The following is a 23685-nucleotide window of genomic DNA, read 5'->3' as shown; positions in this document are numbered from 1 at the left end:
GGCTTTCCAGATGATTACCGACTCTTGCATCAGTTTTTTTATCTCTGATTGACCAACAGACCGGGCGGGGGGTGGAAGTTCTTCCTATGGTGGTCTGTTACTAGTCTCCTAATTAGAGGACAATATAAAATTTGAGGCATACTGTTTCCAAACATAAGGCAATCATATAACTTTCTAGTATTATTTATTGTCTCAAAAGCACAGTAAATAGTTCACAGATTGACTGGGCAGGTTTCATTCTTAAACAGCTTATGAAGTAAATAATACACAACAGAAATAGGAAATTTACCGATTAGAATTAAAGTCATTCCCTCACCTGTTTGCTTTGTAACTCAGAAGGCACATGCCTTATCCTTCTTAGCATGATCATATTATCATAAGTCATAAGTTTTTTCTTCCTGTTGTTCTAAACATTCCGTGTAAGCACTTCAGAGCAAGCTCCAGAAAGCATCATACATATCCTTTTGGCTGAAATTAGTCATTAACGACAACCTTTCACTTACGACTTATGACTAGGATCTCTTCAATAAATCAGGCTTCCCTTTGTGAAGTACAGGATCATGAAAACAGGCAAAAACAGTCAAACAGCTATTTTTATTCCATAAATAGTAATGAGATACATAAAGTCAAGAGAAATTAGAAAAAGCATAGGAGAAAAAAAAAAACCACAACGTCCCCTTTTTTTCCCCCCTCAATCTCTTCAGCACAGATCTATTCAACAGCTGCAATAATGATCACTGCACAAATCAATAATCTTGCTGAAGCCATGGGAAAGTACAGTTTATTAGCTGTTCAGTAAGGAGACAGAAAGACAAGGATGCAGCGGCTCTTCTCCTGCCAAAAGAATGTGGGATGCAGAAGAGATGTGACAGCTTTGAAGAATCTCACTGCAAAATGTGTTCTCTCTAAGTGTATAGTCTAAGATTTTGTGCTTAAGCATGTTATCCACCAGGCTTTCTTCTCTTCAGTGATGGATCTAGTTTCTCACTAATATAATCATTTTCCCGATACACCGTTGCCAGAAGGAGCATGTCCTTTACAAAGGAAAGTCTGGATTTGTTTTGTTGTTGCTGTTTGTGATTGGTCTGACAGTCTGTATCTATGAGGCTTCCTAAAGCAGACTACCCTGGCTTCAGCACTCTCAGTCTCTCAATTTACTTCTGAACAAGAAGCAGTAATATATTTGGGGCTGCTTCTCAGGTGTTAATCTTCAGGAAAGCCAAAAGGGAGTAGGAGTGAAAGAAAGAATGAGGCAAACTAAGATAAATAATAACAATAATCCTAGCATTTCTACCTGCAGGAGCACAAAGGGCAGAAACTGGCCATTTGACCTTCACAATATCCTTCTAACACAAGTATTCTCATTTTACTAGTAAGATAACTCTGCATTCTTTGCTGTGGTTTTTACTGCAAGGCCTGCTCCCAGAATTCCCAGGTCCCTGTCTAGTGGCACAACCTAAGGAAGTGCATAAGATAGGGGCAGATACAAATAGGGACTATTACAGCAAACTCGTAAAAAAAGCCCAGAAAAAAACCCCAACAAAGCCCATGGGACCAGATGGATGCATTTGAGGATGCTGAAGTTCCTGGTTCACATTCTTGTGAGGCTGCTGTCAATCATCTTAAAGGTCAGGGCAATCCAAAGGAGGTTCTTGAATGCTGGAAAAAAGCCAAATGTCATGCTTACCTTCAAGAAGGCCAAGGAGGAAGATATGGGGATCTACAGGATGTTCAGCCTAACCTCAGTCCCAAAGAAAATATGGAGCAAATCCTTTTGGAATCCATTTCCAGCACTTCAAAGAAAAGGAGGTGATTGAAAAGACTCAGCATAGATCTAATAAGGGCAAACAATGGTTAGCCAACCTAATCAACAGCTGGCTAGAAAGCAGCTTCGCAGAAAAAGTACTAGTGATCCTCAGAGACAAGAAGCTGAACCTGAATCAGCAGAGTGTTCTGGCAGTGATCAAAGCTAACAGCATACTGGTATCAGTATGAGCACAACCAACAGACTGAGGGATGTGATCACTTCCCTCTATTTTGGCATGAGACTGAATCTGGAGTACTGTATCCGGTTTTGGCTGGGATAGAGTTAATTTTCTTCACAGTAGCTAGTATGGGGCTGTGTTCTGGATTTGTGCTGGAAACAGTGTTGATAACACGGGGATGTTTTAGTTATTGCTGAGCAGTGCTTACACACAGTCAAGGCCTTTTCTGCTCCTCACCCCACCCCACCAGCGAGCAGCCTGGGGGTGCACAAGAAGCTGGGAGGGGACACAGCTGGGACAGCTGGCCCCAACTGACCACAGGGATATTCCACACCACATGGCGTCATGCTCCGGTTCATGAAGTATTTACTGGACTGACATACTTGGAGCAAGTCCAACAGAGGACAATCAAGGTGCTCAGGGGCTGGAGCACATACATTATGATGAGAGGTTGAGACAGACAGTTTCTTCAGCTTGAAGAAGAGAACTGCAATTTAGCTGATGTCTTCAACTATCTAAAGAGCGAATACAGAGCTACTTATAGAGAAAACAGAGCTGGACTCAGAACTGTACAGCAAAAAAACTATAGGCAATGGATATAAGTTGCGGAAAGAGAAATACCAGTCAGATATAAGGAAAAAAAATCTACGTGATGACATGGTCAAAGACTGGAACAGGTGCCCAGATAGGCTGTAAAATCTCCCTTCTTGGAGATGTTCAAAACTTGACTGGACAAGACCCTGGACAGCCTAATCTAACTTCGGTTGACCTGGCTTTCAGTAGGGAGTTGGACCTGATGACCTCCAAAAGTTCTAACTTCTATTATTCAGTGATTCTAACTGAGGCACAGAGGCCGTAAATTACTTGAAGTCTACCTGTGGTCTTAATCATGTTAACCCTAAGCTTTAAACTCAGCATTTCTGGGCTATTTGTTCCATTCCCTAACTGCTGGGGAATCCCCACGTGGTATTAGGGTTAGGTAGGTTTTCTGCCTTCTTGCACAAGTTAAATTATAAATTAAGAAAATGAGGTGCTGCAATCACATTATCCAGTGGCACTCCAAGCAAAATGTGCAAAGTCCAAGTCTGCTGCTATGTCTGTTATTCATATCCAACACTCAAAATGAATTCATTCATTACTCATTAATGTATCACTTGCTGACAGTGTCACTCCAGTTCCCAGGGGACTGAGAGTTACATCCGCAAACCTTCAAAGCAGGTGTTAGATAGCTTTTTCCACAAAGGTGCTAAAGTGAATGGCTAGAGAGTCTCAACTAGGCATCTTATCCTGGCTTTCAGTCTTTCTGAAACAATGAGTTAAGGCATAAACAGCAGACTCCAAGGCTGTCAGTCCTAGACTTTTAGGAACACTTTTTTCTTTTTCTTTATTAATGCAGTGTCTGAGTCAAGCACACTCAATACCAGAATAGTAATAGCCTCAAATTCTAGGTCCCTTTGCAAATCAATTCATACCAACACATTTTCTCATCTAAGACATTTAAACATTTGGAGCCTCTTGCACATGGAACAGCAGCTGAAGTCCCCAAGGAACAACTCAAACTGCTTTCACTTTCTGGAATAATAACACAGACAAAAGTAAACAAAAATAATACCATCCATCTGAAGCATGAGGCAGCATTATATTCAGGAAGGAGTCTGTAATTATAATGGGAATGAGATAAGGCTAATAAAAAAACAGATTGACCAAATAGACATGACAAAGCACAAGGAATTCACGTTCCTTTCCTTAACTTTGTAAACGATTCACTCTAAGTCAATAGTAGTAGCCAAGTCGAGGAAAGAGCCTGCTTCCCAAGCTGGCTTGCTGTTTCAGTATTATCATAATACAAAACAACCTTCCAGCTCCTTGTCTGAGATTATGAACAAGCAATCAGGCAGTATGGATGTGAGATGCAACTGAGCTCAAGCTCATACTAGAAAAGCATTTGGATGTAGTCTGAGTGATTCTAAACAAGAGCTTTACAGTTTCTGTACTTCAGTTCTATTATCTGTAAAATGGGGGCAATGAAGCAGTATGAAACTTCACACATATACTCACCAATTTTATTACACTAGGACCAGCAGCACTGAAGGAATGGATAAGGCTGTCAGAACATCCCATTGCAATTTATGACTGCTGTCTCCTCTTCACCTGTTGTGCACCTCACTAAAGAACTTAGCTTCATCTTCTTGGAAACTTCTTAAGCACACTGGAAGGCTGCTATTATGTCCTGGTAAGTTTTCTCTTCTTCAGGCTGAACAAACTCAGCTGTCTCAGCCTCTCTTCATTGATCCTGTTGTCCAGCCCAAGCATCTTGATGACCCTGCCCTGAGCTTAATCAAGTTTATAAACTTCTTTCTTGTACTGCAGCCCCCAAAACTAGATGTGGTATTCCAGATAAAGTCTAAGGAATGCCCAGTTAAAAAGAATAATCATTTTCCTCAATCTACAGGTCATGTTTCTGTTGATACTGCCCAATCATCTGTTGGCCTTCATTGATGGCACACTGCTAACTCATGCTTATCCTATCATCTAAAAAGATCCCTGGGTCTTTTTCAGTAGAGCTGCTCTCCACTCAGTCAATCCCCAGCTTGTACCATAGCAGGGTGTTAGTCCGTCCCAGGTGCAGGATTTAGTGCTTGTCCTTGTTGAATTTAATAAGATTCACACATGAGCACATCCCTCTGGCCAGCTGATATCCTTAGAAAGTCAGCCCTGTTCTGGAGCACACCCCTTAGTTCACTGCACTCCACAACCTTGAGGAGGGTGCATTCTGTCTCCTCCTCCAGGTCACTGATAAAGATATTAGGCAAATGTCTGACAAACTACACCTGTAACTGGCCTCCAGGTAGAGTACAAACCATTAACAACTACTCTTTGAGTCTAATGATCTAATCAGTTTTCTCACCCATCTAGATCATAACATCCCAGTGTGGATACAAGGACGCTGTGGGTGTCTGTATCAAAAGACTTCCTAAATACAAGGTACAGGATATCAACTGCTCTCCCCTTATCCACAGTTACATCATAGTCATATCATTCCTGATGACTTCACAGTTAGAACAAACTCAACATTCCTAATAGAGAAACAGTGCTAGAAAAAGTATTCATAAAGGAAAAATATTAAAACAGACAGGTCCTAGTCCTACTATATTTCCATGTAAGGCAACAGGAATTGAAAGCACACAGCACCTTGCACAATCCAGCAGATACTAGAAATGTGGCGAAACTGGAAGCAGTTTAGTCTGGCAAAATATACAATATTCTAATGCTCATTGGGAAGACAGAGAGACTGACCCACCCACAAGTCATAGGAGATGGAAAATTACACTCAGTTTCCAAGAGTAATACAGCAGGAAACAAAGATCAATGAGGTTTGGCTTAGATGTCAACCTCTAGTCAGTGGCTGTGATGCTGTTCTACAGTAGTACAAGAAGAAATCTGTCCACAAATACAAGAACAGCCAGCATGCCTACACTGTCAAATCAAAGCTTAGTAACTTGTCTCCAGCTGAGACCAACAGCTGATGCTTAGAGTATAAAAACAGGGCAAGTATGCAGTGTTCCTGCCTTGAATACTCTCCTAACCTATAGGAATTTGCAGCATAGGCGTTCCTAGAAATAGAAAGATAACTTTGCTAAATTACTTTGTCTCATCAAATTTAACATACATAAATCTTTCATTTACAACTGCAACAGTGAGTTCCAAACTTCATTAATATATTGCATGAAAAAACTTCCTTTAGTTCATTTTAAGTCTATTTCTTGATAATAATTTCTATTTACTGTCTCATGCAATTTTAGATTTCAAAGAACTCTAGTGCATTCTTCCTCAGCGTGGAAAATCAGACTGAAACCATAGTCTGCTTAGCTGTTTCCCAAAGGGATGTGGTTCCAAACTCCTGTTCTAGATGCCTTTTCTAGTTCTGCTGCAATAGAACCAGAACTTCAGTCAGTATTAAAGATGAAGCCACAGATTTACAGAATGGCACAAGAAGGCTTTATTTTTTTTCTTTGCACTTTTGCTAATAATTCCTAGCATTCAATTTTCTTTCTTGCCTGCTACTGACCTGTGTGCTGAAAGTTTTCATGAGGCCATCTGTAATTACTTCACGATCTCTTTCTTTAGTGAAAAATGCTAGTTCAGAGACCAATACCATACACATAAGGCTCACTCACATCACCCCCATTTGCATTACCTTATATTTATTGACATTTCATTTTGGGTACAAGTTTTTCCACTCAGCCTCTCAATGTTGCAAGGTTTGCCTACAGCTCTCTGCAGTTGGCATTCACTTCTGTGATCTCAAAATAACTATGTCAACAAGCTTTCTCATCTCATTGTATGCCTCATTTTCTAAATAATTTGTGAACACTGAACAGCGTGCTGGAATCAGCTAGCATCTGAAAGACTTCTTTCCAAGTTTTTTGATCTGGAGCAGATAAAATCTTTGGGATCCCAACAGGATGAAGGAGTCAGCACTGCACTTGTACTTGTTTTGCAGGCCCGTCGTGGAACATGTGAATAGCGACTTTTAGCAACCTGACATGAGCACAGCCACAGTGCTTAAGTGGGAGGAGAAGCAGCCCAAAATAAAAATAAAAGTAATAATAGTCCCATCACTGATACAAGCTTCCATTTCTTTTTTTCTGTAAAAAGAAATATAATTTTGTCTTAGTAATAACTGATACCAAAAATTGTTGTTACGGTCTGGAAATTATTGTAATAGTTTGTTTTTACAATCCCATATGGTCCTGCTACAGGGGGCACTCTGGAAATGAAAGAGTTAATCAGGAATGGTGGGGGAGTTGCATGGATTAACCAGACTTTTCTAGAAGAGACACTATCAGCAAACGGTTCTCCTTCAATAGGTAAAGTTGTGTCAACCAACAGAGAATAAAAAAGTCTGCATGTGACTATGCAAAGGCAAGGCAAGGCGCCTCGCACACCAGGGCGCGGGTGCTGCACAAGGGCTGGAGAATGGGCGGGGGGAGCCCAGGCCAGCCAAACCGAACCCAGCCAAGCCCGGCTGGGACGAGCGAGCCCAGCCGCTGGGGTGACTCCAGCTGAGCAGAGCCGAGCCCAGCTGCCAGGGTGACTCTGGCTGGCACACGTGTGCACACACGCACACACACACACATTTTCTGCAGACTGTCTTGCATTTTTGTTCTTGGCAAACCAGAGCAGCTTGGGAAATATTTGCAGGTCTGGCTATTTAAGCAGGAGCAGCCTAGCAAGGAGCACGCAACAATCGCCCAAGATTGGCTTGCAGCATTACTGCTGCTGGAGGAAGAAAATCGTTTCCATAATAACTGTTTTGCAGTGTACCAGCTACGCTTTCTATAGCATTTCACCACCCAACTGAATTACAAAAAACAAGGGCAAACATGCTATTTTCATGCTTTTTTTTTTCCCCTCAAGCCATTTTGACACATGGACTCTGCGACAAAATGAATGCTCCTGAAGCCCAAAAATATCTGCACTGAATATAAATATATGATGAAATAGCTTTTAAACTCTGCCCTAAAGCACTTTCTGATTGGCTGCCAATGATGTCACACATCCATAAAGCCCAATAAAATGCATGGGTTAACAAGTCTCATTTCAGCGTATGAACTCTGTGCAGCAGGAGCACAGACCACCCCAGGACAGGCAGGGGGTTAATCTCTCAGGTAGTTAAAATCCTGCGACCTCAGGCCTCCATGTTAAGAAAGCTGCACCGCTGTCTGCGCTCGCAGACTGGTCTTAACCACACTTAACTAAGCACCGTTTACTTGGGAGAGAAGCCTTCCTAAAGGATACAGTAAATCACTGTCAGTTTTTAGGTATTAAAGATACACTCATGCATATTCAGAGCAGTTACTTTGGTCTTATCTGGCAGTTACAATCTTACATTTCAAGTCAAAGGTGAACTAAGTATGGTACCCTTTTTCCAAAAAGGAACGTGACCTTCAGTCCTGTTTGAATAAACTGTTATTAAAGTGAGTAACATATTTTACAAAAGCCATAACAAAACTAAAATCTACAATTTTAGAAAACTCAAAAACTAATGCCAGAAATTTCAACTAAGCCTTTAAAACATACTATTTTGGCACCGATTGCTCAAATAGTAAAATATGTTAACTCTTTCTGTGCACTCATGCTTACAGGTTGCCTGACAAGGAATACTGGTTTGCAGGTTTAGGTGTTTAGGTAGTTTTGACAAATTGTAATTTTGACAATTTCTCTCATAGCATTCTATGCAGAGAGAAATTTGCTGTGTAAAATACTAAGTGTGTATGATGCTCAGTTACCAGCAACCAATATTTGTTTCTTACTATGAGTACAATTCTTGGAGCTGGCTTAGTTTCAAATGTTATTAGGTAGATAGCATGTGATGTTGTAGTAAGGAGTCTTACGCATGAACTGAAAATATACTGAAGCTGATCACCCTATTCTAGGCAGTTTTGCTGCCAAACGTGGGCTAATTTATATATAGTAGCCTATTTAATAGTTTGCACTCATACTTCCAAAGCAAGCATGGAAGCAGACCACATAGAAATACGAAAATGTTTCCCGATTTGCTACATAAAACATTATTTGTTTTTCAAATCCTTGTCTAAGGTTTAGGAACATTCAATAGAAATGAAACTGCAAACTACGCGGTTCAAATATGGAGCTGCTATAAGGTATGGTATCACTGCAGTGCTCAAAGCAGTATCACAACATAAGAGAAAAGGCTGTGTATTGCTATCTACTATTGTTCCTTCTGCCTCTCTTTTCAGTTTCATATTAGCGGCAAAAATGCTAAAATCAGCCAAAGGAAAAAAAAAACAAAGCCACAAGCTCAGTGTCTAGAAACCTCATGCTTTCCTCGATTACTCCTAAAGGATCCCTTTACCACTGAACCTCAGCACATACCATCAAATATTTCAAGTGGAACAAATTCATTAACTTGTAAACACTACTTAACTAACTGAAAGCCAGTGACAGAAACCTAGAGCACTGTTAAATCAACTTCAAGCAGGCACTGCATTTCATGTGTTAATACTTGCCATCTGCTCGTGTTGCATTTTTTACCACAAGAAAAAAATGTGACTGCTGAGTAAAGACACTTCAAAAAAAGAAATAGGAGAAACCTGGCCTCACTTAGCCATAAGCTACGGCTATTTTTATTTTTTTTTTTACACGTGCACACACACTCACTCTCTGTCTTTCTACTAAAACCAGAAGGACCTATGTAAAATAGTCTTTTTAGCTATTGCTGCCTTATAATAGCTACACTAGGAAATCTTAAAGAAAAAAGAAAGTGCCTGTGCATGTTTGGTACTCCAGACAGCAAGAAATTTGCCTCAGGGAAAAACACTTTGTAAAAGAGGTGGGGGAAGGGTAATATGCTGGTAGACAGAGTGCGTAAGGGAACCAATGCATGAACGTGTGTGCGTGTGCCTGCGTGTGCGCACTTGTGTTGGAGGCTCTGGAAAAAAATGCTAGTCGCTACGGCTCCTAGAGGCTCCAGCACAGCAAAGCACCTTTCCTGCAACACAACCATTACATCACGCACAAAACTGCCTGCCAGCCACAGAAAATGGCCCAGCCAGGAAGGGATGGATACCAGCAGATGGAATGTTTCTCCACTTTGTGAAACATGCAATTTTTAAACTAATTTTTTTCAAAAATTAGCTTAAAAAAAAAGTCCTAACTTCTTAGCCCCTTGAAAACTAAAGGTGATCAACATTTTGCCCCAAAAGTTGGGCCTGTGACTTAGAGGATGCCACGACACGATGGTAAGCTTTGTTTTAGTTTTGGCCAAAATGGTATTTCATTTGATATTCAGTGTGCTTCTAGTAATAATCCTGAAGAGCACTCAAGCATTTCAGTAATGCAAGTGAAAAGGAATTTGCTATGGCACCAGGTCAGCAAGGAATAAATATTTCTGAAGTTACGTGCCATGAAGTTCTGCTTAGCTGTTGCAAAAAAAAAAGAAGAAAAAAAAAAATCGCCAGATCTGCATTTGTGCCTTTTAACAAGTGTCATGTTTTAAATGGGTGCTTATAAAGGAAGCATCTGATAGACCACTTTGGTGCGTGACATCTACCATTAGTACGCCAGATACACTGAGCAGCAGGTCCTGATCTAGATGGGCAAATTCCAAAACAAGTGTCTTTACAGAAGCCGTCAGGGAGAGAAGGACATGTGGTGATGGCACATGAGGTGGAAAGCTATCCACTGGAAGCCGGACAAAACCTTTTCACAGAAGTCACTGCACAGTAACTGTGCACAAACACTGGCTCCAATATATGCCCCAGTTGTAATGATAAGGTCAGTGCACGAAACTTGAAATTGTGACTTCTGGCTAAAGATCTCTCTCATCCATTTCCTATTACTAGTCCATAGAACTATTTTACTTTCATAAAACTACAGCATAGCGTTATTTCTCTGGATGTCACCTTTCTTGGGATGAATTATTCCCAATGTTACCTACCATGGTTTGATTTTGGTAAAACTTTATTTGCTGCTGGGGTCCTATTCCTGATGACTGGAAATAGTGGAAAAAAAAAAATACTGTGGTCATAACCAAAGTAAACAAATGTCAGCCTATGTCGCGCACAACTGATAAAAGGACACTAGCAGGACATATTCATGCCACAAATATTTGAACACAATGCATTCTTTATAGTGAAAAAAACCCTCATCTGGTCCCAGATCCTTCATACTTAAAACTCATGCCTTTTAACTTCCACCCCAGATCTTTTACCAGATCTTTCCTCTCCACAAAGGAGCCCAGGTGTTTCTTGAATTCACTTAGCATTTCCAACACTTCACTCATTCTCACATTAATGAAACCCATATGTTGAAGTATTACTGTCCTCAGTTCCTTCCTTACTGCCCTTTTCCTGAGATTTGAATTCATTTTGTGAGTAGCTTTCCCTGTACTAAAAAAAGTTGCACAGATTTTTTTAACATCTTTCATCATTTTGGAGACTACTGTAAAATTGCTTATTTCCCTGAGAGTTCTGATGCTAGGAAACAAAGGTGCACGTCTGTCCTGCTACAACATTCAAGTTCCTATTTTCAAAAGTGTATCGGACCAAGATTACCCCTTTTACAGCTACCCATTTAAGAGCTACTTCAAGAACTAATGTGGCAGACTGCATACATTAAACTGAAAGCTCAAAGAGAGAACAGCTTGCATTAAGACAGCTGCAGTGATTTTCAACCCCAGTTGGCTTCTCTGCCTCTTCTCTAGTGTCCCTCCGCACTGCAGAAGCAACCACTAAACCACCCAGGTTAATAGCCCAGCATATGAAAGAAAATGAAACTTCAACATACCAACAAAATATCCAGGCACTGTCATCTTCATCACAAGAGCTTGGCACCCGCTTCACCTATTTGACTTCTAGTTATTCCTGTTTCTCATTATTGCCCTGTAATACAGGTATTTATTCTAAATGCATTTAACAGTTACACATGCTCCTAGATGACATGCAACTCTTTAAAAAAAGGTCCCAAACAAAATCCAAGTGGAGGAAGTACGAACAGCCACCAAGATAAGAGCAGTCATCAGGAAAATGAGTCATAGAGAAGGCTAGTAGAATCCTCCAGGAGACTTCCATATGCAACAGTCTCACACAGAAAAGGCACAGGCACTGAAAATGAGTTGATAAAATACTTTTAGAAGGTGGTGGGTGTCCCAAGAAGGAACATCTATGTGACATCTGTGTGAAGCTGGGGGAGGGCAGACTGGAAGGCAGTAGTAAACTCTATGAGCAGACTATGCCACAGGGGTAGAAAAAGACTCTGGCTTTACTCGGCTCAAGAAGGTAGAATCCACATTTGTCAGAGTATGCCTGTGTAAAAATTATAACACCTTCTATCTGACCTCGCTTACCCAGGGCATTTTGGAGGAGAACAGGCAATTTAGTAACAGCACTGTGGCCTTAAGCAGCACTGTGGTCATTTGTTAAAAGGGAGAGAAGAAAAAATTTCACCAGTGTCTGACTCTTCACTTTACCTCTCACCTCATATGCAGATTATCTCAAGTACTTCAGTGAAAGCTAAGATTCAGACTGATTTCACAAACAACACTATTTCGTGGATCACTTTGCATATGAGTTGATAGCTATACACATACTTACCGTTAACTTTATTTGAAAGTATTTATACAGGACCAAAATCTTTATTTCCCAGCCTTCATATTTCATTCGTCTTAATCTATAAATGTACTTCCAGAAAAAGTCAACCTGATTTACAATAAGAGTGATTTATATGAGAGTTGCTCCTGTTTGAGTATCACTTTAGGATACTGTGCAAATCCACAAGCTACGATGTGTTCCATATTATAAAAGCCAAACCAGAATAAAAATTCCTCTCCAAAATTCCCTCATGCCAACTTCATCCAAATTTTAACATAGAAATTACTCTGTGTGGAATATCTGGAGTGAGGCTTTTTCTATTTAAACTTTTTACTAGCTCATAGTATCTTCTTGGGTATTGTACCAGTTTATCCAGTTATAAAATGGATTCTTTGTTCACCTGTTCTTTTTTAATGCTTTAAAAAAGGACTTCCGGTGGAAAGCTGAAGCGTTAACGATAGTTCAGCAAACAAGTTTCATGCAGAGAGAGTCTCCTACTCAGGGTTCTGTGGACGCTTCAGTGTAGTGCCAGGCCATACTGTAGATTTATGGTATAACTATAATAAAGTCATTTCATTTCTGTATGCCTCCAATTCCCATCAGCAAGATGGTGCATGTGTTTCCTTTTGCCCATTTGTCTGGTGTGTTTACCCACAAGGCAGTTTGTGCCTGGAACTACTGTCAATCATGTGCTTCAAAATTTAGCACCCCGATCTTAGTTAAGCCATCTAGCCCCCACTATAAATTATGAATTTTTTTTTTAAGTAAAATGTTTGTAAACAGAAAATAATTTTAAAGGTCAATTTTTTTGTGCAGAATTAAAAATAGGAACAAAATAAACACAGAAATATTTGCTGTTGGCACACCGAGACCACAATTTCTACAAGCATTCCTCTAATGAGACACCATTACAAAAGTATATATTACATGGTTACAGAAATAAGTGGAGGAGCATACCATGCTGTGGAGACAATAATCCACAGAAATATGGTAAAACAAAGTTCCCAACAAGCTCACCACAACTATGGCTGGCAAGAACATAATTTCTCAATGTATTATAATCCATTTGAAATGCTTAACCCTAACATCATCTAAGCTGCAGTACGTTTCTGCATATGTCAGCTAGAATTTAAAAAGTAGCTGGTAGAGCATAAACTGAGAAAAATAGTATAACCAAAGAAACCCTCAAACATGAAAACAGTCATCCTTTTTCAGTAAGAGAATTCTAATCTCTTGGAAAATGTGGTTAATGTCCCTTAACACCAGATATATAAATGGCACACCTGTAACAAAGAAACTGGGATGTTGTGAGAAAAATCCAGACAAGTAATTCTGCTAAGAAAGGGATGCAACAGCACCTTTCACAACGTCCTGCTCTGCTGGCCCTAGAGCATTCATGCTGGAGACACAGCAGCTGAGTTTTAGCTTTTATTATTTTATTGCTTTGGGGTTTTTAAGAATCAACGGCAGCACAGCACAGGTTTATGAATAGGAACCCTGAACCACTGGGATTGTGAACCTTAAGTATTTTACACACACTGTTTTGTAACGATGAGTGCACGCAATCCTGTTTAACAATATAATGGCACAGAGCCTCATACGGAAGACAGAAACACAAGTACAAACAGAAAATCTGATACGACTGAAGGCATCCTATATTGCCCCAGAAGACAGGCCAGTGCAGAGCTGCAGTGTATAACATGCAAATGCTTAAATCAGTAGTGTGAGCAGTAGCCACTGCTTGCTGCGTTCCTTACAGGAGCAGCCAAAAGGAACATAAGAAAAGGGGAGGGTGAAGAGACATTTATGGCTTATTTCACTGGTGCCAGCTAAAATCTTTTCTGTAACTAATTCACTTTAACTCTGCACAGGGCAATGTTACATAAAACATTTCTGAAGGAAGATTTTTTCCTTGCCTTTCAAGAGCAAGCATCAAAGCCTAGTAAACCATGTACTGCAGAATATATTTAAAGCTCAACAATACTAACCAATAGAGTCACTGAAACTGAACTCTGGAGGAGGAGCTCTTCACATGCAGAGGCTGGGTTTCTGTTTTCTGGCACAGATTATACCAGCTTCCAGAAAGGCAGTGTTTTACAAGTCTTTACATATGTAGCCAGAAGCTTTTGTCAGTGAGATGCAATTATAGCTTAAAAACAATTTCTATGATAGAAAAGAGATGAGAGCACTAATGAAGGTGGCTTTCTGACAAATCAAGTTTTTCTTAACTGCTTCTATTCATTCATTTGATCTCAGTACTGGAATTTTGCAACAGGAATTGGCTTGGTCTCCTTCAAAACATAAAGGGCCCAATCCCTTCCCATTAGAGAACAGGAAGTCAGAAGCCAATCTTAGCACTGATTAAAAAAAAAGAATCTGGATTGTTATTTTAACTTCTTTGTTGCACATAAGCTAGAGAATTTTTTTTTCCACTACCATTTCAGCATGATGGCTCAATTAAAAGTTGATGTCTCCCCTAAGTGGCACCTGTTTAGTACAAGAGGCCTTTTGCACCAACTGCTCTCTACAGAGCAGCAATTACACTACAGTTTCTCCCCATCACTATGTATGTAACTCAGAACGTGCTGCACAAATCCTTATTTATGAGCCACTGTGCTGTCCTGCTTTGGACAGTCTAACAATGAAATTTCTAGTGCAAAGACTTTTTACACCTGTTCTAGGTGCATTCAGACAAAATTGGCTCAAGTGGAAACAGTCACTATTTTGTATTTTGACTTCTGTTCGTGTATACTTGAAAACTGCATACTATTATTGCCAACAGTGTTGTATGTGTGCCTGCTGGATCCCATCAGCCCAAACTCCCACTTCTCCCCCAGCCTTCCCTAATGTTCTCAAGACACAGGTGTGTGCATGTGTGTATTTCTGCTCCTGTGGGCAGTGTTCAAGCCCCAAGCACTCTCATCTGCTCCTCCAAACCAGTGGCACTGCTTGATGTCCAAGCACAGTGTTGCAGCCTCTGTCAAGCTTTTCAGCTATACGCCAGACTGGCAAACTGGCAAGAAACTCACTTAACTTTGAGAATTGTGTAGGCTCCCTCAAAGAAGCAGGCAAATAAGGGCTAAAGCCATGGGTAGCTGAAACCTTGACTTCTACGCCTACGGCATCCCCTCACTTGAATCTTCCCATTTTTAAGTGTTATCTTTCTCAACACAGAACCAGTGTGACCTCTCTGGGGCTCCCAAACCCAGTCCAAATCAGAATGGAACTGGATGAATTTCAAGCGTAGCTACAGGTAAAATAAGCTGAATGTGCCCCCGAAGTTCTTAACATTAAATATTTCAGTACGTCAGATTTTTTTATTTTCCCCATTATTAAAAAAATGGCTAGTAGTATTCAGCACTTGAAAATGAATGAGTTTTAAATATGAACATAGTACACCCCCAGTTTTGAAATACTCTGCTCTGTTTTCTCTCTTCTCATCTTTCCCATCTGGTATGTTCTAGTAATAATTTAACAACTATTTTTCTTCAAGGCTGTCAGAAAAATCTCACAGCATTTTGGAAACACTAAACATTATCTTGTGAGGTAAATTAGGACACAAAGAAAGAGCATGACATATATGTGATCACACATTGTCAGTGGCAAAGACAGTAACAGAAATCCCAATACATGCTTCTTCAGAGTCTTCAAGAAAAAAAAAAATCGGTAATATGTAGCAAATAGAGAAGCTAAAACCGACATTAAGTTACATTTGAAGGATGATCTGCAAAAGGTAAGAAAAATGCAAAGTCTCAATATAGAAAAGATTTCTTATTCCAATTACTTATTTTTGTTAAGATTTATTTATGAAAATTCAAACCCAGCTAGCTGTCTTCTACATTAAGCGAAACCTTAACTCTACATAGCTCCTTAGTCCTTCTGAGCTTTCTTCTCTCAGAGAATGAGTATACTATCACTCTCTGGAAACTGCAGCCAGAAGTCTATGTCCGCTTCCACACTTCACACTGGTAACCACTGAAAAGAACTGTTAAGTACAGGTCTCTTTCCTAGATACTTTAGTCAGTATAACTCATCAATAACTTTTGCTCATGACTGAGCTCAGATGAACTAATAAAGTAACACACAGAATGCTTCATATCCCATTATCAATTTCCCAGTTCAATTTGTCAGAATCTACCCCAGGTGTCAGGAAAAACCATTAGCCAGCACCTGAGCCAAGACAAGACAGCAAACCCCACCTCAGATAAGCGGCTGCTGTTTTAGAGATTACAGTGTTAGTAGAAAGAAAGAGAGACAATAGAGAGCCTCTGAAAAAAAAAAAAATCTAACAGACGTGCATCTTTTTCTTCATGCCATCTGCATGACATTTTTTGGAGGTAATGATTTTATAATCCTTTCCCTGCAACTATACAGGGGTTAAAAATTACTCTAAAAATAAATGTTTAAGATTGTCAGCCAATGACATTGAAAGAAAATTTCTGGCTTTAAGAAAACCCCAGATATCACAAGATGCATGACAAAACAGCAAGAGTTGCTGACATTCAGTTTTCTTCCATTGGAAAAGATACTAGTGTTTTTTTTTTTTTAAACTCCACATGCTGAAGTTTTCTAAAACAGATTTCCTGTCCTTTCCGTAAGATTGCTGAACCCCATTCAGCCAGGGCACAGAAAACATCTTTGGATAAAAGATTTGAAATCACAGTTTCTCCCATACAAAGTTCAAGCTTTACAGAAGAAAAGCTTTTCTTCCACAGAGCCGCAAACTTCACAAGAGAAAGTTATTTCCTCTGTTCTGTTCCCTTGGGAGGTGTTATATTCTTATACCCTGTCAGACTTACCCAGTCATATTTGTAATTTATATTTAGTATAAGGCTGTTTCTTTTCAGACCACCTCTGGATATTCCTAACACAAAAAGTTAATTCTGATTACTCACTTTTCTCCCACAGATTAGACACCTTTCCCAGTGTTACTGTGCACTGGAAGTCTTTATGAAACAACTTTCTGAATACTCAAAGAACACAGTCAAAGATAAAAAAGACAAACATTACAGGATTTTGCTGCACCTTGAAATATAATTGCAAAACAATGAGATTTCCCTAACGTTTAAAATAGCATGCATGTTTAATTAGAAGAGGAAAAAACTTAGCTGAAATACATATACATGCACACACACTACTCGGAAAGAAGGGAACTCTCAAACTTTTTTACCCAGTCTGATCAAGGCTATGGAGAGAAGATACACAAGCTGGACACTATCAATTCAGAACAAGTTAAACTCACCTACAAAAATGGTCAGGACAGTCCTAATTTTCAAATGGCAAAAGATACCAAAGGGGCATCTCTGCAATGATATCCTATAACAGGGGAAAGGGGATGGACAACTAGAAAGAAACAGGTTTGGAGAGCGTACAGAAACTTCAATAGTTGGCAGGGATCTTATTCAGTTTCAGGCAACAGTCAAACCAAAAGGAAAATTGCTGTAGAAATTCAAACTCCATTTATGTCCTTAAACAATTCAATCCTTTCCTGCACACTTCTCCTAGAAGTGAATAATTCCTTACCAACGCAGAGCATTGTCATTCAGAGCCAGAATTTACAGTGAGAACCAGTGTAGAAGTTATTAACAAGCAGCTGTACTGCATCATTCAAAGGTCCATGCGGCCAAATAATTCCTCTTAAGTGGTGACCAGTTGAAGGGATTGCCTAGGGAAAGATTTAAAATGTAAATACACAAACTTATTTCCCAGTCTTCAAGAATTCGTGGCTGAAGGACAGATATTTTGTTTAATAACCATTGTTGGATTTTTTTTTCCCCATGAATTTGTCTAATTGCTTTGGGAATATGTAACATCTTGTGGACATAAGTTCTGTGGCATATTAATACATCATGTAAAGTAAGTACCTCCCTTTTTGTATTGTGAACCTGCCTGCGGATCATTTCATTGGATGACCCTAGTTCTTGAATTATGGAAGGGAGTGAATAATCATTCTCCATTCACCTGTTCCACATACAGAATGACTTCACGAATCTCTACCCTGTCCTGTCCTCCCTCAGGCTGAATCTTCGTCTGTTTAGAAATTCCTCTGAGAGAACTTTTCCTCATCTGTGCTCATCCTTGTTACCTCTCTCACCATGCTTTCTAGATGTACTATTTTTGGGGGAAAGGATGGGAGAAAGGGATAAGATCAGTACAGTAGGAAGCTACACCATTCCCTATTTGTTTTTCTCTTTTGTTCACTAATATTATCATTCCAAGATGCCTGCAAGCATGAATACACAATTACGCAATATTTCAAAATTTTTCTTTGTAATTATAAGAAAAAAAAAATTGAAAACACTATACTGTCTTCAAGTCCAACTCAAGCCAGCTTCTGAGTAAATAGTCTGGCCTTTTCCACATTCTTATTGGCGTCCCAGTTATTTGTATAGGCAGACCAACCTTGCAAAACTTCCAGCTTTGATATATTTTCCAGACTGGGTATCTGCTGCAGGTTTAACATGTTTGGAAAGTTTTAGGGAACAAAATCAAGCCAATTCAGATAATGAAATTAAGGAAAAGCATGTGTTGTTTAGCTCTATTGAAAAGCTCCAATGCCTTCATAAGCTGCAGCAGAGATTTTTAAATTGGCAGTAAACTGCCCTCATACCAGGGACATATTTTCCCATTCCTATGAAAATATTACCAAATTTGGCCAAGTTACAACTTTTTACTGAGACTATATAAACTGTGGTTTTCTAAAGATTCACTAGAGTTTGACAGCTGAAGATGAAATCAGTATGCACCATCTCCTGTCCATGCCTCTGTTGACCAGACTGAATATTCATTATTCTCTTTAAGCAGTTAAGATTCATCCTGGATCTGCAGAAACTGAACTGGACTCTTCCTGCAACTGAAGCTTTCAGAGGTTGCTATGACACCAGACAAAAATTTGAAGTGGTTCAGCTGTACATATGTGATCACCGATACCTGTGTATTATTGCCTACCCAGTATTATGCATACTGGCACGGAAGCCCCTTGGAAAAAAATGAGGAGGGAAACATAATGGTGGAAATACAGAAGGGACAAAAGAAACCAGAGAGGTAGTTGAAACTAGAACAAGGATCCTGATAGAGATATGCTAAGACTGAAAACATAGCAGATTCACATCAAGATGGAGAGGGAGGAATGGAAGGGATGAGTTCAGAAAAGGCTAACTGGAGATTGTGATGAATTGCTCGGGAAACTACAGATTTAGAGAATGACCTGGGAGCTTAGAGAAGGAAAACAGAGTGTAAAGGTAAGTGGTATGAAGACATTCTTGGAAAAGAACAGGGACAGAAAGGATGAAGAGTACATAAAGCTTCCCCAAGTCCACATCAGATCTCATTACCCCTGACTCTCAACATTCTTCTATCAGCAAACATCGCTAAAACTCACTGAAAGAGTTCTCATCCCCCTCTAGTGCTCATCCATGGATGACCCTACAAAGTAATTTCGACATAATTGACATAAAAACAAAGACTAAATAGAAAGAACAATCTATACTTATGTCTCTCACTGCAAGATGATGTAGATGATGCAAGCTTCCAATTTGCATAGTCATGTACAGAGAAAATCTTTTCATTGAGGAGCAAAACGTAGAGATCTTCAAAAATTACTCCTGGAACTATTCAATGCCTAAGCAGCAACTCTTTAAAAAAAAGGAAATTATTGAAAATTTTAAAAAATTTAAAAAATTTCTCTTTATAGAATCAAACTGTAGCTAGTTCTTTTACACCACTTAAAATTAATAATTAAATCTGCTGTAAGGCCACATTTGATACAGAAAGGGTATTTAACATCACTTTCCCATCTTCTGGAAGCAACTTTAAAAATACTCACGTTTTTAAATGACGAGATAGTTGCACACTGAAATAATTTGCAAACAGTATTAAGAAAGGTGCCATGGCTCTTCTCTGCTTCAAGCACTTGCTCTTCTAGGAAGGAAACATGGCGTGCAACCATTTTAACAAATGCCTATGGAGAGAGGAAAAACACCTAATGAAAATGAAAAGCACCTATGCTGGGTTTCAACATTATCCCAGCTAGCGATCAGAAGTCAAAGAAAAACCTTTAACAAGATTTCAGAGTGCACTATTGTTAATATAAATATCTAAAGGGCACATACTCATAAGTAGACTACAGATGTTTACAGCCATGAGCCACTAGTCATGACCTACGTTTAAGTTTTCTCCTTGCCTAAGGGCAGAGTTTTGCTCCCTTTTCAGCATACAGAGTATGTAAGCACTTGCATAGTGTCTAAAGGTCCAGCAACATTTCAGCAGCGAGGTGAAAAGCTCTTCAGAACCCACGAAGACGCTGCTACTACTGGTAGGAGTGAGAAAATGGCCAAAGTGGTAGGAGGGAGGAGACAGCAGAGGAAAAGATAACGACAGGTGATTTTAGCTAAAAAAGATCAGGAATTATTGACCTAAAACATACACATGTCCAGTTTCAGTCGAAATTTGAGCCATAAGGGAAAGCCAACTAGAAAGAACACAGTATTTGTTTGTTAAAATACAGAACAGTTTGTAAAGAGTTTTGATACTCTCTATTAATGATTAAGCTTCACGTTTGGTTTTTTTTTTTTGAGAAGTTGAGCGCTGCCCATTTCAGGGATGGGGAAGGTGAGACTGAACAGGTAAATTAATTGCCCGAAATGTACCAGTGGCAACATCAAAATTAAACCCCAGCAGATTCTCATCCTATGTAACCATTACACAACAGTCCCCTCCTTTTCGGCTCTTGGGAGTACAAGTTAATTTCTCCCTTGAAAATCCCCATGGATGCTAAGCTTTAAATTTAAAAGTTCTAATTAAAATATTAACTACTGCTCAAATTGCCAATTTAATCTTGTGCTCTCAGATTACTGCCATTACAGCTGGTAATGTTAGGGAGAAAAACTGATTCCTAGCCAATCAAGGTATTATCCTCCCTTGATAACCAAAAAAAGCTCTCAACAAAATTCTGCTGCATTATTCAAGGGCAACCTGTAGCCTAGCAAAGACCTGTGTTTTCTTCATATTCCAAATTACTATGTCCCTACAGTTGTACTAAGGGAATGGGGTCAGGAAGGTTGGGGTTTTTTTTTCCCCTCCCTGTATTAGAGGGGAAAAAGTAATACGGAGCCCTGTCGTTTACCATACTTTTGGCACACGTAATTGCTTAGAGTTTTGATTTTATTTTCCTGTTCAAAGACAAAAACACCCCCCCACGCTCCCCAAAAAATCCCAACCACCTATAAGCACGGAATTTGCAAAAAGACCTAAATGGGTGAGACACTTCCAGAAACAGTTGGTTTGGAACCTGATTCAGTTAGCCATTTTTCACAGTCCTAGCTTAAGTATACATTCAAGTATGGCCAAATTGTCAAGTATGCTGAGAACCTGCTAGCTATTTCTTGGACTGGGGTACTCAGTTCTGAAAATCAGACAGGTTCTAAACAAGTTAACCGTTGACTCCCACTTTTGTTCTAAAATACCTTGCCTCAATTTCCTGCCTGAAGCTTTCTCCTGGTGCTGTGTAAGTCCATAAAATATGAAGTGGTTTGATAAGTCTGTTGTCATATGTAGGTGTAAAAATGCAAACTACAAAAAATTAATTGCATTTAAAGAAAACTTGCTGAAAGCTAAGTCAATTGTCCTGTCCCTCCCGGAGTAATAAACCTTACCAGAGTATATCACTTTGTACAGGGGTAGAGCCTGAAGCTTAAGCACTGTCTATCCAGATTTAATGCCAAAAACACTTGGTTTCTTTCACTTTGAGTCAGTTAAAACTGATTTTAAACATTACACAATTTATCTCGTCATGTTTTCATTATATTCCTCCCAGAGGCAAACTTGCCCTCAGTTGACACAAATTTTAACATACTGCTTACTAAATATGATGAGGGCATCATCTTAGTGAGTCATACTGGCTTCCCTCATTCAGGATACAATAAACACCAAAACAGACACAACAGAAGATGGGGGCTCCGAAATCTCTCCACTACTACATAAGACAATCATCAACAACTTAAAATGGGTATGTCCAGCACTGGACGTGAGACTTGAATTTTTAAAGTTATAAATGGTTTCACAGATACGCCTTCAAGTCACAAAACGAATTAACATTATTATTAACATCAAAACCACAACTAATGCTTTTAATCTACTGTTAGGAATTGTAGAATCCACAGCAATAAATTACTCGGTGATGTTCCAAAACCATAAACACTTATATGTGCTGAACCATGGGTAAACACATTGATTTAAAAACAGACATAAGACAATAGAGAACCATAAACATCTGAGTGCTCCATTTTAATACCTGGACAGTTAACCTATAAAACACATAAAATAAGGATGTAAATTTTCTAATGCAATGAACAAACCTCTAATTTATCAACTTTGGCATAGATGTGGTTAATCTCCATCACCTTGTCTTTAATGAGCGGAATGGTCTCGTCCAGGATCTGTGATGTATCACTTCTAATCTGCATGAAAAAAGTATGTCACATGAGGATGAATCTTGAAGATAAATACTACACTATTTTTTTCACATCACTATTTTTTTTTTCACATGACTATTTCAGAAAACATCTATTCAGAAAAGATATCACAAGGGCCCTTTTGCAGTGTGTTATCAAGTAGAGATTGGGAAAACAACGTCCTTTCCCAAATAATCCATGAGACAATGAAAAAAACAATAGTAGATGACAGGACTCCCACATCAAAACTGTAACCAGACCCTTCCCTCTTCTCCCCAAATTTCCACACTACTCCTCCCAAGAGACCATCTACTTTCTATTATGAAATACTGGATTTAAAATGAAAACTGCCTCTATACCATCCTTCATGATTTGATTTTATTGGGGAAGAACTAACTCATACTCAAATCAATCAGTTTTTGGAAAGAGTCAGATCTTTGAGTACACCACTTCTAGTATCTTGCCTTCAACAGGGGCTCAGGAATAGAGTTCTCAGGAGAGCAAGAATCTTCACCCAATGTTACAGCATAGGCCCCTCAGAGAAAGCTTCTGCTCCCTAGTCCCTGTCAGTCTCCACAATAGTTAAGTGCCCTAATACAGGAAAGATTTTTTTTTTTTTGTTACCTACTACAACCAAGCTTGTTTCTGATATCCATATGAGAGCCTGAACCTTATCTGAAATCCTGCTGAGTGTTGTGTTAGCAAGAACTACCCGATTTCCTATAGAAACAACTACCAGTGCTTTGTTAGGTGGCAGTAAGATACACCTCCAAGCAGAGCACTATAGCTAATGGAACGTACAAGTCAAAAACGATGGATAAGACAAAAACTGGGAAGAGCTCTCTAAAGGGAAAGATAAAAGCAAAACCAAGAAAACCTCCACTAAAACACCCAAATAGGCATTCTAATTTGTAAAACAGAGCAGCAACACATTGACAAGAGAAATAAAAGAGGCAGTTGAGCCCACTTCTATGCAAGTTTTCTTTCTCAACTACAATGGAGTATAGGAGGTCTTGGTCCACTTCTGGATTAAAGCTGTCCTGCCTACAATTTCAGTAGACTTAAAGAATACAGAGGAACGAGGATCCCTTCAAGAGATTTTTGTCCCAAAGACTGAACTAGAAGATATTTTTC

The 23685-nt window shown here is 39.3% G+C and overlaps 1 protein-coding gene across 1 annotated transcript in view; it reads right to left on the bottom strand.

Annotated features, from left to right (window-relative positions):
* The window catches only part of BCAS4 (breast carcinoma amplified sequence 4), a 48053-nt gene that overhangs the window by 6268 nt on the left and 18100 nt on the right, over positions 1–23685 (bottom strand). The window contains exons 3-4 of the mRNA XM_009326852.1: positions 22456–22557; positions 19926–20060 (exon numbers count right to left, since the gene is read on the bottom strand). Of these exons, the coding sequence (XP_009325127.1) occupies positions 19926–20060; positions 22456–22557 (237 nt within the window). The remainder of the gene's footprint in view (positions 1–19925; positions 20061–22455; positions 22558–23685) is intronic.

The sequence above is a fragment of the Pygoscelis adeliae genome, unplaced genomic scaffold (genome assembly GCF_000699105.1).
Source record: "Pygoscelis adeliae isolate BGI_AS28 unplaced genomic scaffold, ASM69910v1 Scaffold286, whole genome shotgun sequence".
NCBI lineage: Eukaryota > Metazoa > Chordata > Aves > Sphenisciformes > Spheniscidae > Pygoscelis > Pygoscelis adeliae.
The sequence above is the reverse complement of the archived record's forward strand: the minus strand, read 5'-3'. Positions and strand labels throughout refer to the sequence as shown.